General features: G+C 48.7%; 1 protein-coding gene across 2 annotated transcripts in view; it reads left to right on the top strand.

The window, feature by feature from the left end:
* The window catches only part of Med12 (mediator complex subunit 12), a 29,708-nt gene extending 14,738 nt beyond the window's left edge, over window positions 1-14,970 (top strand). The window contains exons 23-45 of one of the 2 annotated variants that reach the window (XM_004660961.3): window positions 72-216; window positions 381-501; window positions 1,178-1,279; window positions 1,377-1,490; window positions 1,739-1,914; window positions 2,080-2,259; window positions 3,329-3,400; window positions 3,847-3,980; window positions 4,149-4,310; window positions 4,679-4,790; window positions 4,949-5,038; window positions 5,580-5,689; window positions 5,945-6,080; window positions 6,725-6,886; window positions 8,502-8,876; window positions 9,108-9,258; window positions 9,393-9,598; window positions 9,758-9,835; window positions 9,927-10,144; window positions 12,893-13,136; window positions 14,063-14,221; window positions 14,419-14,500; window positions 14,696-14,970. In XM_004660961.3, the coding sequence (XP_004661018.1) occupies window positions 72-216; window positions 381-501; window positions 1,178-1,279; window positions 1,377-1,490; window positions 1,739-1,914; window positions 2,080-2,259; window positions 3,329-3,400; window positions 3,847-3,980; window positions 4,149-4,310; window positions 4,679-4,790; window positions 4,949-5,038; window positions 5,580-5,689; window positions 5,945-6,080; window positions 6,725-6,886; window positions 8,502-8,876; window positions 9,108-9,258; window positions 9,393-9,598; window positions 9,758-9,835; window positions 9,927-10,144; window positions 12,893-13,136; window positions 14,063-14,221; window positions 14,419-14,500; window positions 14,696-14,739 (3,373 nt within the window). In that variant the 3' untranslated portion in view covers window positions 14,740-14,970. The remainder of the gene's footprint in view (window positions 1-71; window positions 217-380; window positions 502-1,177; window positions 1,280-1,376; window positions 1,491-1,738; window positions 1,915-2,079; window positions 2,260-3,328; window positions 3,401-3,846; window positions 3,981-4,148; window positions 4,311-4,678; window positions 4,791-4,948; window positions 5,039-5,579; window positions 5,690-5,944; window positions 6,081-6,724; window positions 6,887-8,501; window positions 8,877-9,107; window positions 9,259-9,392; window positions 9,599-9,757; window positions 9,836-9,926; window positions 10,145-12,892; window positions 13,137-14,062; window positions 14,222-14,418; window positions 14,501-14,695) is intronic. The other variant, XM_004660962.2, reaches the window with a different exon arrangement.
* The last annotated feature ends 1,504 nt before the right edge of the window (window positions 14,971-16,474 follow it).

A 16,474-nucleotide genomic window follows, 5' to 3' on the forward strand; every position in this document is an offset into this window, starting at 1 on the left:
GACAAAAAGTTAATAACTCTTAAGTTTTGTGAAGCAAAACTTTACCTGAGGGCACCTGTACTTTTCCCTAGGGTGAATGACATCGCAATCCTGTGTGCAGAACTGACCGGCTACTGCAAGTCACTGAGTGCAGAGTGGCTAGGAGTTCTCAAAGCTTTGTGCTGTTCTTCTAACAATGGCACTTGTGGTTTCAATGATCTCCTGTGCAACGTAGATGTGAGCCTTAGGGTGGGGCCTTTTGGGGCAATGGGACAGTTACCCACACACGGGATCTGGTCACAATCACGGAGGCTATAGATGGTCAGAGTTGAGTAGTGTGAGGCATGGCACATAGACGGGACATCCTCTACTGAGCTATGGTGTCTGTCTGCTTTTTCCAGGTCAGTGACCTGTCTTTTCATGACTCCCTGGCTACTTTTGTTGCCATCCTCATCGCCCGGCAGTGTTTGCTCCTTGAAGACCTGATTCGCTGTGCTGCCATCCCTTCACTCCTCAATGCTGGTGAACTACCAATCCATAACCCTTAGGACTCCACCACAAGTCAATACATACACTCCAGAACCATCCACTCATTGTGGGGCACTTCCCTGGCCCATGCTACTTTCATCCCAAGTTGGAAGGAAGGGCCTGTTTCTGAACCCTAGATTTGCAGCCCTAACTACCCTGTGTTTGTGTGTGTGTGTGTGTGTGTGTGTGTGTGTGTGTGTGTGTGTGTGTGTTGCTGAAGATGAAACCCAAGGCTTCCTTCCTTCATGCTTCAGTCCTATCCTACTGACCTCTCCAGGTTTTTTTTTTTTTTTTGAGGTAGGGTCTCTCTCTCTGGTCCAGGCTGACCTGGAATTAACTACGTAGTCTCAGGGTGGCCTCGAACTCATGGAGATCCACCTACTTCTGCCTCCCGAGTGCTGGGATTAAAGGTGTGCGCCACCACGCTCGGCTAACCTCTCCAGTTTTTGACCCTTGAACTGGATAATAGTTCTGTGTAATATCTCTCCAGTACTATCTTCCTTTTTCTCCTTTCACCTCAGCTGTATTTCCCCTTATGCCCCCTCCCAACACACACATGCACACACACACACACACACACACACACACACACACACACACACACATATACGCGCGCACACAGACACAGTTCAGCTTCATCCTTTTCAGATGTGCTTTGTCTTACTTTTAGCTTGTAGTGAACAGGATTCTGAGCCAGGGGCCCGGCTTACTTGCCGAATCCTCCTCCACCTTTTTAAGACACCACAGCTCAATCCTTGCCAGTCTGATGGAAGTAAGTGACTCTGATTGGAGCCAGCCTTTAGAAAAGTGTGGCTTTTCCAGCCCACCGTTTGTACTATTGCTTCCCCTGACTTCAGCTCCCTCTGCAGACAAGCCTACTGTTGGAATCCGCTCCTCCTGTGACCGCCACCTGCTGGCTGCCTCCCAGAACCGCATCGTGGATGGAGCTGTGTTTGCTGTTCTCAAGGCTGTGTTTGTACTTGGTATGGGGAGTAGGAAGGGAGCCGCCAGAAGTGTGTATAGGGTGGAGTGCCAGCTAAACTACAGGGACAGTCTTTCTCTCTCCCAAAGGTGGTCTTTCTGACCTTTGGAGAGGAGGTGAGGGAGAGAAGTATATTTCTGTCCCATAAGGCAGGACTGGGGGAGTTTGTGCCTCTGTGGGCCAGGGCAAGTTTCCACAGAGTGCTCTGATCTCAGTCTGCCCTCCCTATCTCCCACCCGTGAACCACAGGGGATGCGGAACTGAAGGGTTCAGGCTTCACTGTGACAGGAGGAACAGAAGAACTTCCAGAAGAGGAGGGAGGAGGTGGCAGTGGTGGTCGGAGGCAGGGTGGCCGCAACATCTCTGTAGAGACAGCAAGTCTGGATGTCTATGCCAAGTACGTGCTGCGCAGCATCTGCCAACAGGTCAGTCTCACCCCCCCCCATGCCTCTTAAATGCCTCTGTGTAACATAATCCTGTTGCCAGCCCATGCTCACACTACCTCCTTTACTATACATCGAGTCCCTTTACCTGCTTCTGGCACAACCCCTTGGGGTTGCCTGCAGTCTCCAGATTATCATCTTCCTCAGGAATGGGTAGGAGAGCGTTGCCTTAAGTCACTGTGTGAGGACAGCAACGATCTGCAAGACCCAGTGTTGAGTAGCGCCCAGGCTCAGCGCCTCATGCAGCTTATCTGCTATCCACATCGGCTGCTGGACAATGAAGATGGGGAAAACCCCCAGCGGCAGCGCATTAAACGGATTCTGCAGGTAGGCCAAAGTGCTGGGGGTATTGGAGGAAGTAATGGGTGCCCAATCTAGAGAGAAACAATGAGAACTGAGAAAAGGAGAGGGTGTTCAGTAAATAGGATGAACAAGTATGTAATACAAAGGAAACAAGAAAAACATCTCCATCATGGGCTTAGAAACAGATCCAATATGGTCTAGACTCAAGAGTCTGGAGTGAATATAGCTCATCAGTGGGAGGAATGGCCTTGGGGATGCCTGGATTTTAGCTCTGTATATTTGGCACTTCAGTTGCTACTCAGTCACTGAATAGTAATAGCTACTACTATTGAGCATGTATTTTTGTGCACAGGTACTGTGCTAAGCACTGTGCATGCCACTATATGTTCATTTTCTCATTTAATCATCACAACCCTTTGAAGTGAGTTATCCTTATTTGAACAATGTGGAAACTGAGACTTGAAGATGTTGATTAACTTGTCCAAGGTCATATGAACTAGTAAGTTTAGTCAGTGTGTGAACTTTAGAATGCCCATGGCCTTTCACTTCATCACACTGCTTACTTCAGACATTCAGGTGACTGGAGGGTGGAAAAATAAGGCCATGGAGGAAAAACTCAAGGAATGAGATCTCTCTGGCCCAGAGGAGATAATGCTGAAGGGAGATTGGCTAACAGTAGCTTACTGGTCTCTACAGGACTTTGAGAGATTGCCCTATAAAGCCCCCACCCCCTCCCCCGGTCAGGGACTTTGAGCAGTTGATCTAAAACAACAGAGGCATGTCTGAACTTCGAGATGGAGGATTTAAAGGTTATATGTTAAGCAGAACCTTGTGGTGCTAGGGGATGTGAGGCTTTGGAATCTAGGGAAAGATAAAAATGTAAAATCTTTCTCAAGCCATATTTAAAAATAGGCTAGTTTTCAATGATTTTTACATTACTGAAATGGTGTCTTTACTAAAGATAGGGACCTAGAGATCCCCTTTAGACTTCTAGGAATTTGTCATTCAAGGTGATGGAAGATCAGGAATCGAGTATAAGTTAGTAGATAGCTAAGGGTGGCATAATGGTTTGGGAATGGGATCTCTACTACAGAACTTGGACCAGTGGACCATGCGCCAGTCTTCCTTAGAGCTGCAGCTCATGATCAAGCAGACCCCTAACAATGTGAGTATTTGCCGCCAGGCTCTCCCTTTCCCATGCCCACCTGTAGCTCCATGTTTCAGAAAGATCATCCATCACAGAGGAACCTAGGTCTTACCCTTGGGCTCCTGACTGAGAGGGAGAGAGGTAAGAAGGGATGGAAGAATGACAGACATGTGGAGGTGATGATAAAGGACATGGGTTGGGAGTGTTGGAGCTTTGAGCTGTGAGAGAGCATGGTTGTGGTGACAGTGGAACCTACTTTGGGGGCCACAGATGTAAGAAGATATGCAGAGGAGGACTGGAGAAATAAGAAAGCCAAGGAAGCGCAGCTTCCAACAAAGTTATGTTTGTACTTCCCTCTCTTACCTCCACAGATACTGTCCTTCACCCTTCTATCCCATCTCTTCAAGATTTCTTTTCACCTCTGGCCACCTAGTTAGCACTTCTGTCCCTTTCATCCTCCCCAGGAGATGAACTCCCTCTTGGAGAACATTGCCAAGGCTACAATCGAGGTTTTCCAACAGTCAGCAGAGACAGGGTCATCTTCTGGAAATACTACAAACAACATGCCCAGCAGCAGCAAGACCAAACCTGTGCTCAGGTTGAGTAGAAACATGTTATAACTCATACCCTTGTGAGTTTCTCAGATGGTAGCCCAAATGATACTTGCAACATGGAGACACTGGGCTTGCCAAGGGAAAGGAAAAGGTGTGGTGTTCAACTCTGCCCACCTGGTTCCCCTAAAAATCCTGTGTCCTTTGTCTTCTAGCTCACTAGAGCGCTCTGGTGTGTGGCTAGTGGCCCCTCTCATTGCCAAACTACCCACCTCAGTCCAAGGACATGTATTAAAAGCTGCTGGGGAGGAACTAGAGAAGGGCCAGCATTTGGGTTCATCTTCCCGCAAAGAACGTGATCGACAAAAGCAGAAGAGGTAAAGGGGCTATGGAGGATTAAGTGGTGGAAATGATATGAAATAGGCCCAGTGAAGAAGAAACTTTGGGAGTGAGGGTTGAGGACAGATGTCACAGGGAAGTGGCAAATCAGAGGATGAGTGTTATAACTGGGCAGAGGTCTTATGTGAGTAGAAGCTGGGATGTGGAGGAAGGAGTTTGGAAGTGCTTGACCCACAACCTTCCTCTGCTTCTCTTCCTCTCCTCTCCTCTCCTCTCCTCTCCTCTCCTCTCCTCTCCTCTCCTCTCCCCTCCCCTCCCCTCCCCTCCCCTCCCCTCCCCTCCCCTCCTCTCCTCTCTTCTCCTCTCCTCTCTTCTCCTCTCCTCTCTTCTCTTCTCCTGACTCTAGCATGTCCCTATTGAGCCAACAGCCCTTCTTATCATTGGTGCTGACATGTCTGAAAGGGCAGGATGAGCAACGTGAGGGACTACTTACCTCCCTCTACAACCAGGTGCACCAGGTATGGGTCTCTAGGCTGTGGAGGTGGCATCAGGTGGGGAAGGATGCACCTAAGAGGCCACTCTGTGCTTACCCTTCATGACTGATAAACACATTGGGTGCTTTGGAATAGAAACGAGAAGATCCCTGAGCTGCATGCTAAACTTGTTTCTATCCTAGATTGTGACTAATTGGCGGGATGGCCAGTACTTAGATGATTGCAAACCAAGGCAGCTAATGCATGAGGCACTCAAACTGCGGCTCAACCTGGTGAGGGGGGAGCTGGGGTGAAGGAGGAAGGGGTGGGGCTGGAAATGCAGTAAAGAATCCCCCAAGTTGGGGAGGACAGGGTTGAGGATGGAGGCCCCAGGTTTTTTTGTGGTCTTCCGGTATTAACACTGCTTTCCTAAAGAATCCTAAAGGATGCAGGGCCTTAAAGTTGTTAAAGGAACTGGAATCCCTGTGGCCACGGTCCATTAGATTGAATACCTTGGATCTTTAAAAGGATTCTGCCTCAATATTTGAGATGCTGGTTGGGTCCCAGAAATACTAGAAACCCGATGTGGAATGTTGAATGGAATCCTGGAACTCATTTAGTATCATTATCATCACTTTACAAGTAAAGAAACAGGGGCCCAGAGATATCAAGAATTGAGTCATTAGCCCAAGAGCAAGTAACAAATTATAGGTACCAATGATGGGACAGGGCCTCAAGGGGTCTCAACTCCCACCCAACCAGGATCTAACCTAAGCTTTTCTCAAACTCTGGCCATCACCCCTGAACCATCTGATTGACTTGTGGCCCTGGCAGGTGGGGGGCATGTTTGATACGGTGCAACGTAGTACCCAGCAGACCACGGAGTGGGCCGTGCTCCTCCTGGAGATCATCATCAGCGGCACTGTGGACATGCAGTCCAACAAGTGAGCATCCCTGCCCTTGCAGCTCATGCCCTGGAGGAGCCCCCACCCTATGCCAGCTGCAGTAGCTACTGAGATCAGGGTGACTCTGTGGCCTTGGGTTCCCTACACAGTCTTGGGCCCCTTGGGATGGCGTTGTGAGTATCCCCTTCCTGCTTGTGACCTTCCCTGAGACCGGGTTTTTTTCTTTCTTAACCTCTTGCTCTTCTCTCTCATTCTCTCTCTCTCGCATGTTCCCTGGCTTTCTGCCTGCCACAGCGAGCTCTTCACTACTGTGTTGGACATGCTGAGTGTGCTTATCAATGGGACATTGGCTGCAGATATGTCTAGCATCTCTCAAGGCAGCATGGAGGAAAATAAACGTGCATACATGAATCTGGTAAAGAAGTTACAGGTGAGCAGAGGAAACAAGGAAGGGCACAGTTTTGGTTTGTTGGAAATGACAGCTTCCTCTGCCTTGACTTTGCATTTGCCATCCAGCCTGCAGGGCAAGGGGCTTGTTCTGGGTCAGAGGCCTCATCCCTCTCCTTTCCTGCCTGTTCTTGGTTATTCCTGCAATGAAGAGTCACTGGTTACTGCATTCTTTTTATTGGATTTACTTTGTGTGGGGGAGGGGGAGATGGAGGTTGAGATAGGGTCTCACTCTTGTAGCCCAGGTTGTTCTGGAACTCACTATGTACCTCAGGCTGGACATGAACCTGAAGGTGATCCTCCTGCCTCAGCCTCCTAAGTTCTGGGATTACAGGTGTGCATTATCATTCCCAACCCTGAGTATCTTTTATTTTTCCCTGAGGTAGAGTCTCCCTCTAGCCCAGGCTGACCTGGAACTCACTCTATAGTCCCAGGCTGGCCTCGATCTCACTGTGATCCTTCTACCTCGGCCTCCTGAGTGCTGGGATCACAGGTGTGCACACCATACTTGGCTTCTGAGTATCTTCTTTATGCCAGGCTCTGTGCTATCCACCCCCCCCCCCCCAGACTTCCTGTCCTCCTTTTTCTGTATGTTTGAACTCATGACCCATCTTTGTATGCCTGCAGAAGGAGTTGGGGGAGCACCAGTCAGACAGTCTGGAAAAGGTTCGCCAACTGCTGCCGCTGCCCAAGCAGACTCGAGATGTCATTACGTGTGAGCCCCAGGGCTCCCTTATCGACACCAAAGGCAACAAGATTGCTGGCTTTGATTCCATCTTCAAGAAGGAGGCATGTCTTGCTGTGTGCCGACACCCTTTGCCTCTTTTTCCATGTTACCAGCCGACACAGCAGATTCAAGAGTTTATCAAGCTCTGCCTAAAAAAGCCCACAAACCATCTGTAGGACATTGAAAGCATCACTTTCCTGTCCTCACACTTTATCTCCCCCTCTTTTGGAGTCCATCTTCTCCTTGGACTCTCTTCAACCCTACCTGCTTCTTGCAACCTTAGTCTACCTTTTACTTACCACCAGCCACCTTCCTTGTGCCCCACCTTTCTCCTCTGCCCCGCATGCTTTTTGTCCCACCCCACCCCTCGACCCTCTGACACAAGATCTCTTCTTCTTCTTTCTTTTCTCCCTTCAACTCTTCCCCACCTACCCATCTCTGCTAAGTTGTCTTTTGCCTCTGTCAGTTTCAGTATTTATTTATTTATTTCAATTTTTCATGGTAGGATCTCACTTTAGCTCAGGCTGACCTGGAATTCACTACATAGTCTCAGAGTGGCCTCAAACTCATGGCATTCCTCCTACCTCTACCTCCCAAGTGCTGGGATTAAAGGCGTGCACTGCCACCACGGCGGGCAGAAGTATTTACTGAGTAAGCATAATCATGGTATATAATAGAGGAAGAAGAAGGTATGGAGTTGAAAATCCAAAGTACACTGTCTTTGTATATACATTCTCTTGAGTCCTTTTTTTCCTCTTTCACCTCCTCCTCTCTCTTTTTCTCTCTCTTTCTACCTCTCTAACTCTCTCTTCCTGTTTCTCTGTCTGGCTGCTTTTCTCTTCCATCTTTGGTTTCTCCCTGCCTTCTCTCTCTTTTTATGCCTTCTTTATTTTTACTTTCTGGGGATTTTTTTTTAATTTTGTTTCTCATGGTAGGGTATCACTATAGCTCAGGTTGACCTGGAACTCACTCTGTAGCCCAGGCTGGCCTTGAACTCCTGATATCCTCTTACTTCAGCCTCCCCAGTGCTGGGATTAAAAGGCATGAGCCACCATGCCCAGCTTGCCTTCTTGTTTCTGGCTGTGTCATTCCGTGAATGTCAGTCTCACCCTCTGTACTCTTTCTCTGTCCTTACCTTCTTCTCTGTCACCCTGTATCTGACTCTGGAATTTCTTTTCCTCTTGGCCTTATCTTTCCCCTTCATGCCTCTCTCCCAGCCGAATGGTCTCTCCTGCATGTGTATGCATGTACCTGTGTGTTTGTATCTATCTTTCCTCCTCTCACCATCTCCCTAAGACATTTTTCCCTTGTTTTAAGAATTGTCCACAGATACTTTACCCCTTCTACAAGTTCCCAAGGTCTGCCTTTGCTTTCCAAGTCTTTTTTTTTAAATTTTTTGTTTATTTTTATTTATTTATTTGAGAGTGACAGGCATAGAGAGAAAGAGGCAGAGAGAGAGAGAGAGAGAGAGAGAATGGGCGCACCAGGGCCTCCAGCCATTGCAAACGAACTCCAGATGCATGCGCCCCCTTGTGCATCTGGCTAACGTGGGTCCTGGGGAATTAAGCCTCGAACTGGGGTCCTTAGGCTTCACAGGCAAGCACTTAACTGCTAAGCCATCTCTCCAGCCCGCTTTCCAAGTCTCAACAGCTCATTGTCTCTCCTTTCCTGGAGCAGGGTCTACAGGTTTCCACCAAACAAAGACTCTCCCCCTGGGAGATTTTTGAGGGCTTGAAGCCATCAGCATCACTATCCTGGGCCTGGTTTGGCACAGTCCGCGTGGACCGGCGAGTGGCTCGAGGGGAGGAACAGCAGCGGCTTTTGCTGTACCACACACACCTGAGGCCCCGGCCCAGAGCCTATTACCTGGAGCCACTGCCACTGCCTCCAGAAGATGAGGAACCACCAGCCCCTGCCTTGCTAGAGCCCGAGAAAAAGGCTCCTGAGCCCCCTAAGACTGATAAACCAGGGGCTGCTCCACCCAACACTGAGGAGCGCAAGAAGAAGTCCACCAAGAGCAAGAAACGCAGTCAGCCAGCCACCAAAACCGAGGCCAGTAATGCGCCCCTCCCCGCCTCAGCCTCTCTTCCAAGTTTTGTATGTAGCAGAGAGTGAGAGCTCCTGGTCTGTGGCAGGCATGAGGGTGCATGGGGAAGGGGTGCCATTAGAATCATGATAAAAATTAACCATGTCAGTGAAGCTCCTTTTTACCCCTTCTTCTCTCACTTTCCCCACCCCAAACGGCTGCAATCTATTCAACTGTCATTCTCTATACCCATGCAGGACTATGTGATGGGACCAGGTCGGAGTGGCCCCTATGGCGTGACAGTGCCTCCAGACCTTTTGCACCATGCAAACCCTGGTTCTATATCCCATCTAAGCTACAGACAGGGCTCCATAGGCCTGTACACCCAGAACCAGCCTCTACCTGCTGGTAAGTGCTAGCCACTAGAACGGTGGGTCATCGGAACATTCCTCCATCCTTAGGGGATGTATGGGAGGCCAAAACTCTGAGCAGTGCTGGAGTGATGGAAAAACCTAACGAGGTCAGCTTGCTTTCCTTTCCAGGTGGTCCTCGTGTGGACCCATATCGCCCTGTGAGGTTACCAATGCAGAAGCTGCCAACTCGACCAGCTTACCCGGGCGTGCTGCCTACAACTATGACTGGTGTCATGGGCCTAGAACCCTCATCTTATAAGACCTCTGTGTACCGGCAGCAGCAACCCACGGTGCCCCAGGGACAGCGCCTTCGCCAACAGCTCCAGGCAAAGATAGTGAGAGGGGCAGTAGGGAGGGCTGCCAGGGAGAGGGGGTTTGGGAGTCACAGGAATGAGAAGATGCCAGGCACCATCATAAGGATACACAGGGTGGGAGGTATAAGAGAAAACAGCAGAAAACATTTCCTGAACTTGAGTTCTCCTTTTTCCCTATAGCAGAGTCAGGGGATGTTGGGACAGTCATCTGTCCATCAGATGACTCCTAGCTCTTCCTATGGTTTGCAGACTTCCCAGGTAAGGGCCTGGAACTGTGAGCATCGGGGCGAAGGAAACAACTGACATGTCCACCCAATGCTCTGACTCCCTCTCTCCTCCTTTCCTCTAGGGCTATACTTCTTATGTTTCTCATGTGGGATTGCAGCAACACACAGGCCCTGCAGGTACCATGGTGCCCCCCAGCTACTCCAGCCAGCCTTACCAGAGCACCCACCCTTCTACCAATCCTACTCTTGTAGATCCTACTCGCCATCTGCAACAGCGGCCCAGTGGCTATGTGCACCAACAGGCCCCTACCTATGGACATGGATTGACCTCCACTCAAAGGTACCCAAAGTAGTGGTAGACTGTGAGGTGTAAGCCAACACCTCATTTAGGAATGCCCATGTCTAAAGGTGATGGGCCTGGTCGGAACTTTTGGAGACCTCAGAAACACAAATCTTGTCACATAACACAAAGCGCTAGAGTTGTAAGGACTCTGGAGACCACTAGTCTCACATTTGCTAACCCAGAATATTTTTTTTTTGTCTTTTAGACAATTTTAAAAATATTGTTTATTTATTTATTTGAGAGAGAGAAAGAGGGATGAGGAGAGAGAGAATGGGCACGCTAGGGCCTGCAGCCGCTGCAAACAAACTCTAGATGTATGCTCCCCCTTGTGCATCTAGCTTACGTGGGTCCTAGAGAGTCAAACTGGGATCCTTTGGCATTGCAGGCAAATTCCTTAACTGCAAGCCATCTCTCCAGCCCCCATTTAAACATTTTTATTTATTTATTTGAAAGAGAATCCAGGTGTAGTGGTGCACACTTTTAATCCCAGCACTCGGGCAGAGGTAAGAGGATCGCTGTAAGTTTGAGGCCACCCTGAGTCTACAGAGTGAATTCCAGGTCAACCAGGACCAGAGTGAAACCCTACCTCAAAAACAAAAAACAAGGGCTGGAGAGATGCCTTAGCGGTTAAGCGCTTGCCTGTGAAGCCTAAGGACCCCGGTTCGAGGCTCGGTTCCCCAGGTCCCACGTTAGCCAGATGCACAAGGGGGCGCACACGTCTGGAGTTTGTTTGCAGTGGCTGGAAGCCCTGGCACGCCCATTCTCTCTTTCCCTCTGTCTGTCTTTCTCCCTGTGTCTGTTGCTCTCAAATAAATAAATAAATAAAATGAACAAAAAAAAATTTTTTAAAAAGAGAGAGAGAGAATGGGCACACCAAAGCCTCCAGCCGCTGCAACAACCTCCAGACACGTGCACTACCTTGTGCATCTGGCCTACATGGGTCCTGGGGAATTGAACCAGGGTCCTTTAGCTTTGCAAGCAAGTGCCTTAACCTCTAAGCCATCTCTCCAGCCCCTAGCCCAGCGTTTGAGTACAAAAGAGGAGATAAATATATCCAGCTCTATTAAGAAAAGCTCTGGAGTTTGTAGGCATAATTACATGATAGGGAGTCATAAAACCATTTTAAACAGTTGAAGCCCTAGAATTCACTAATAAACAAATATCATAGTTAATGTTAGTCAAGCCTTAGTTAAGATCTGGTTACTGTTTTGAGGCTCTGTAGTTTAGGATTTATTTATTTATTTGAGAGAGAAAGGCAGATAATGAGAATGGGCACACTAGGGCCTCCAGCCACCGCAAATGAACTCCAGACAGATGTGCCACCTTGTGCATCTGGCTTACATAGGTACTGGGGAATCAAACCTGGATACATAAGCTTCACAGGTAAGCTAAACCAACTCTCCAGCCATAGTTTAGGATTTAGAACACTGCAGAGTGGGCTTATTAACTGTCCACTGTGTGGCTATCATTGTGCTAGGACTGGGATGAGGAAAAATAGTGGGAAAAGGACATGGTCTCATATCACCAAAATATTTACTCTAACTGAGAAGTAGAGATATTACACAGAAGACAGCAATATTACAGAGAAGAATTTAGAATGCTACAAGCAACGATATAATCAGATGTGCAACTGGGTGTCATGAAGTAAAATGGGACTTCAGAATAGATGGGATACCATAACTATTAACCTGAGGCATGAGACAAGGGTGTCAGACTCAAGCTGGCCTTTAAACTATAGGTATGATTGGGATTTGTGGAGAAGAAGAAAGGGAAGGACATTTCAGAAAGAGGACATAAGGTGAACAAAGTCATGAAAACTGGAGCAAGTGGGGCTGGAGAGATGGCTTAGCGGTTAAGTGCTTGCCTGTGAAACCTAAGAACCCCGGTTCGAGGCTCGATTCCCCAGGACCCACGTTAGCCAGATGCACAAGGGGGCGCATGCGCCTGGAGTTCGTTTGCAGTGGCTGGAGGCCCTGGCGCGCCCATTCTCTCTCTCTCTCTCTCTCTCCCTCCCTCCCTCCTTCTCTCTCTGTCTGTCACTCTCAAATAAATAAACAAAAAAATTAAAAAAGAAACTGGGGCAAGTGAGGTGTCTGGAGTACAGAAAGGAACAGAGCTTAGATAGAGTGTGGAATCTGTGATGGGGAAGGAGTAAGGGCTAGACGTGGAAGGGGCAGGTGACAGATGGGTTTGAATGGTGAGTTGTAGCATTGAGGCACAATCCAAGAACGGACTTTTCTTGATCAGAATGAAAGGAAGAGCTGAGCATGCTGAGAGACTGGTGTGGAATAAGTAGACAAGACGTATCAGGGAAGGTGGAGAAAGACAAGGCAGGGAGCCCAGCTGCAGACTGCCACAGGGATGTGCAGATTTGAGTACAAAAGGCATATGGAGTAGCAGAACAACTTGAAATGTTTCTGGGGAACAACAACAGCAAGAACAAAAAACCCCAATGAATGTTTATAGAATCTGTATCATGTGCTAAGACGGATTTCATAAGAGAAAAATATCTAAAATGGAATTGAAAAATTCCTAACCATGAAGGGTTCGAGAAACTAAACTGGAGTATTGTCCTTGTGCCTCATTCTGTGACCTAGAAGTCTGTCCAACTCCAGAAAGGCTCTTCTGCTAGGCCAAGAGGAATGAATGCGGTGACTTGTTAGTTTCTTTTAGGTCAGGGACCCAGGGCTTGTACTGCCCCTTTCCCTGCCCTGTGGCTTGACCTTTGACCTCTTGTCTTTGGAGGTTTTCACACCAGACACTACAGCAGACAACCATGATTGGTACCATGACTCCATTGAGTGCCCAGGGCGTCCAGGCAGGTGTCCGCTCAACTTCCATCCTGCCTGAGCAGCAGCAGCAGCAGCAGCAACAGCAGCAGCAGCAACAGCAGCAGCAGCAGCAGCAACAGCAGCAGCAGCAGCAGCAACAGCAGCAGCAGCAGCAGCAGTACCATATCCGGCAGCAGCAGCAGCAGCAGATCTTGAGGGTAAGGCTCTGGGATTCCATCTGCAGACTGGCAGCCCGAGGAAGAAGAGAGGGACATATATGCTTCCCACACTGTAAGATGGAATGAGGCAGCACCAGACGGTAGTAGTGGGCCTGTGCTTTTCTTTCTTTCTTTCTTTCTTTCTTTTTTTTTGAGGTAGGTTCTCACTCTAGCTCAGGCTGACTGGGAATTCACTATGTAGTCTCAGGGTGATCTCGAACTCATGGCAATCCTCCTACCTCTGCCGCCTGAGCGCTGGGATTAAAGGCATGTGCCACCACGCCCAACTTTTTTTCTTTTAATATTTTATTTTATTTATTTGTGAGAAAGAGAGAGTGAAAGAATGGGTGGGCCAGGGCCTCTAGCCACTGCAAATGAACTCCACACACATGTACTACCATGAGCATTTGGCTTACATAGGTTCTGGGAGTCGAACCTGGGTCCTTAGGATTCACAGTAAAGCACCTTAACTGCTAAGCCATCTCTCCAGCCCTGATGTTGCTTTTTGTTGCTTTATTATCCGTGGCAATGGTTGTTTTTTGAGACAGAGCCATATACTGTAGCCCAGACTGGTGTGGAACTCACTAGGTAGCCCAGAATGGCCTCAAACGGATGGCAGTTCTCTACCTCCACTTCCTAAGAGCTAGGATTGCAGGCATATGCTACCACGTCAGGCTCTACCATGGCGCTTCAATGACTTTTCCTCTTTTTGTTTCCCAAGGACACTGCTGGATGTGCTAAGTTTGGTTTCTTTCAAGGCAGCAATCCAATAAGGGCAGATGTGGACCCAGAGTTCTCTCCTTCCTCCCTACCCTCATCTCCCTTATACTGACTTGCAGCACCCTTGCTGTCTTTGGAAGTATCATGTTTTCTTTGTCCACTGAGCCATCTCCCCAGCCCAAGGCATATCTTTTGTGTCCTCATAGCAACAACAGCAACAGCAACAACAGCAGCAGCAGCAGCAACCACCACACCAGCAGCAACAGCAGCAGCAGCAGCAACAACAGCAGCAACAGCAACCACCACACCAGCAGCAACAGCAACAGGCAGCTCCTCCCCAACCCCAACCCCAGTCCCAGCCCCAGGTAGCTGCTGCACTACAACCCCAAGCTCAGCGACAGCTGTCCAGGGTGGGCACACAGCCCACCCAGTAGCTTGGGCATAGTGGATGGTATGGTGGTGGTGGGAGAACCAAGATAGCACTCTTTGAAAGGTTGGGAGGAGGGGATGAAGGAGGTGGAATTGTTGGGATTTCACCTTCTACTTTGTGTCACCACTCCAGTTCCAGCGCCAGGGGCTTCAGCAGACCCAGCAGCAACAACAGACAGCAGCTCTGGTCCGGCAACTCCAACAACAGCTCTCCAGTAAGCCCACTTCCTTCCCAAGGAGAACCCAGGGAAGAAACGGGGCATGGGCTAGGCAAAGGTAGCTGAGGTGCTGGCTTCAGACACAGGTTATGGGAGTTCCCTTCACTTCCCTTCCCACCTGACTAGCTTTCCTCCTACATACTCACAGCCCTGCTTGGTCTCCCACCCCTGACAATCTCTCATCTTCCACAGATACCCAGCCACAGCCCAGTACCAACATATTTGGACGCTACTGAGCCACCTGGAGGAACTGCTTGTACACTGGATGTGGCCCAACCTTTCCTCTTAATTCCCAGTCCCCTTCCTGGGCTAGCACCAGTAGTGGTTGGGGTCCTTCCCTCAGGCTCCATTTTTAATGAATTTTTAGTATTTTTGTTAATGTGAAGCATTGAGCTGTTGGGTTTTGTATATTATTTATATAGAGACCCCAGAGCTGTTGCACCCAATACACAGAGCTTCTTTGCAAAGGGAGTGTGTGAGTCTGCATGTTGGAGAAGAGTGGTCTCTTGGGAGAGTGCTGGAATGGATCAACAAACCGGAGCCTTCTTCATGCCTTTCAGATCATCTCCCCTGCTTACTCTTTGCCCACTGAATTTTTATCGGATTGCTACCCTTTCTTTCCTGATCCAAGACAAAGTATATTAAGGAACAAGCCCTCAGTCTTTTAAGAAGGGCAGCTTCCTTACAATTTTCCTCCATGAGGACACACCACTGGAATTGGGGAAGAAATGGAAATGAGTGTGTGTGTTGGGGGGAATCAGTGGAACCCCGCCCTCCTGCCACAACACCCCAGATTCTAGGTCTCGTACAAGCTGGGGGCAGGGCAGAGATGACAGACATCACCTACACTTTGGCCATCTTATCTAGTCCCCATCATGCACCAAGTGGCTTCCTTTAGATAGGCTAACGACCTTTGCTGAGAGTCACATTTCTAGGCTGAAAAGTTGCTCTCCATTGACACATGCTATGAACACGCAAGAGATAGAAGGCCAGAGCGGATATAAGCAGGAAGAAAGCCCTGTAAGACGCAGTATCTCTTTCTGCCCTGCAGCTAGAATTGTGTGTTTTCACAAGACTCACAGCTGACAGTTTCCCAGAGTGACTGTTGCATACTCAAAACTTCCTCCAATCACTTTTGGAGCAAAGGATAGTCCATTCTTTTTTTTTTTTAAATTATTAGATATAGACATATTTAGTGTGTAAACAATACATGTTTGAATCATCCTTTCCCTCCTCCCTGCCCCTTTTCTGAAGAGGCCTTCCTCATTGGGGATTCAGGTCAACCACATGGGCATGGTAGGTCATGCATTATTGGGGGAGGAGGCAATGTCGGTGCAGAATGTCCCAACTTGTGGCTCTAACAATCTTTCCAACCCCTCTTCCGCAAAATTCCCTGAGCCACGCTGGTAGCGTTTTAAGTCTACGTCAGTGATGGGCACCTAGGAGTCTCTGGATCTCTGGTTTGGCAGGTGTTGGGAATAGGCCATTCTTATCTCCCTAGCCACCTCATCTACCTAGCCAGAGCTGAAAGAGGACCAGCTCTGGCCTGGTGGTTGGGTGGTAGAGGAAGATTGACAACTGGAAAGCACTCTGAGCCATAGTTGCACCCTATTGCTGGGAAGTGTGCTGATAATAAAACAAGGAGCACCAATCAATCAATACCCAAGCAATAAAAAGAAAGTTCCACTTTGAAGTCCATCCCACAAAGCTCTCCTGTACATGAAATTTGCCAAGGTTAAGAATTGTGTCTACAAGGAATGGAGTTGTCTGACATGGCGAAGCCAACATGACTGAAGGGGTTCCTGACTTTATCCTGGCATACACACCCCCAGAAGCTTCCTGGGTAGAAGTCTTACTGGGATAAGGGATACTACGTGGGGATGGTGAGGATGCTAGGGCAACTGGGCAGGTACACAACCTACAAAAACTAAACAAAAAACATTGGGTGTTGGGGTGATGGTTAAGGACAAA

Source organism: Jaculus jaculus, chromosome X (assembly GCF_020740685.1).
Source record: "Jaculus jaculus isolate mJacJac1 chromosome X, mJacJac1.mat.Y.cur, whole genome shotgun sequence".
NCBI classification, from domain to species: domain Eukaryota; kingdom Metazoa; phylum Chordata; class Mammalia; order Rodentia; family Dipodidae; genus Jaculus; species Jaculus jaculus.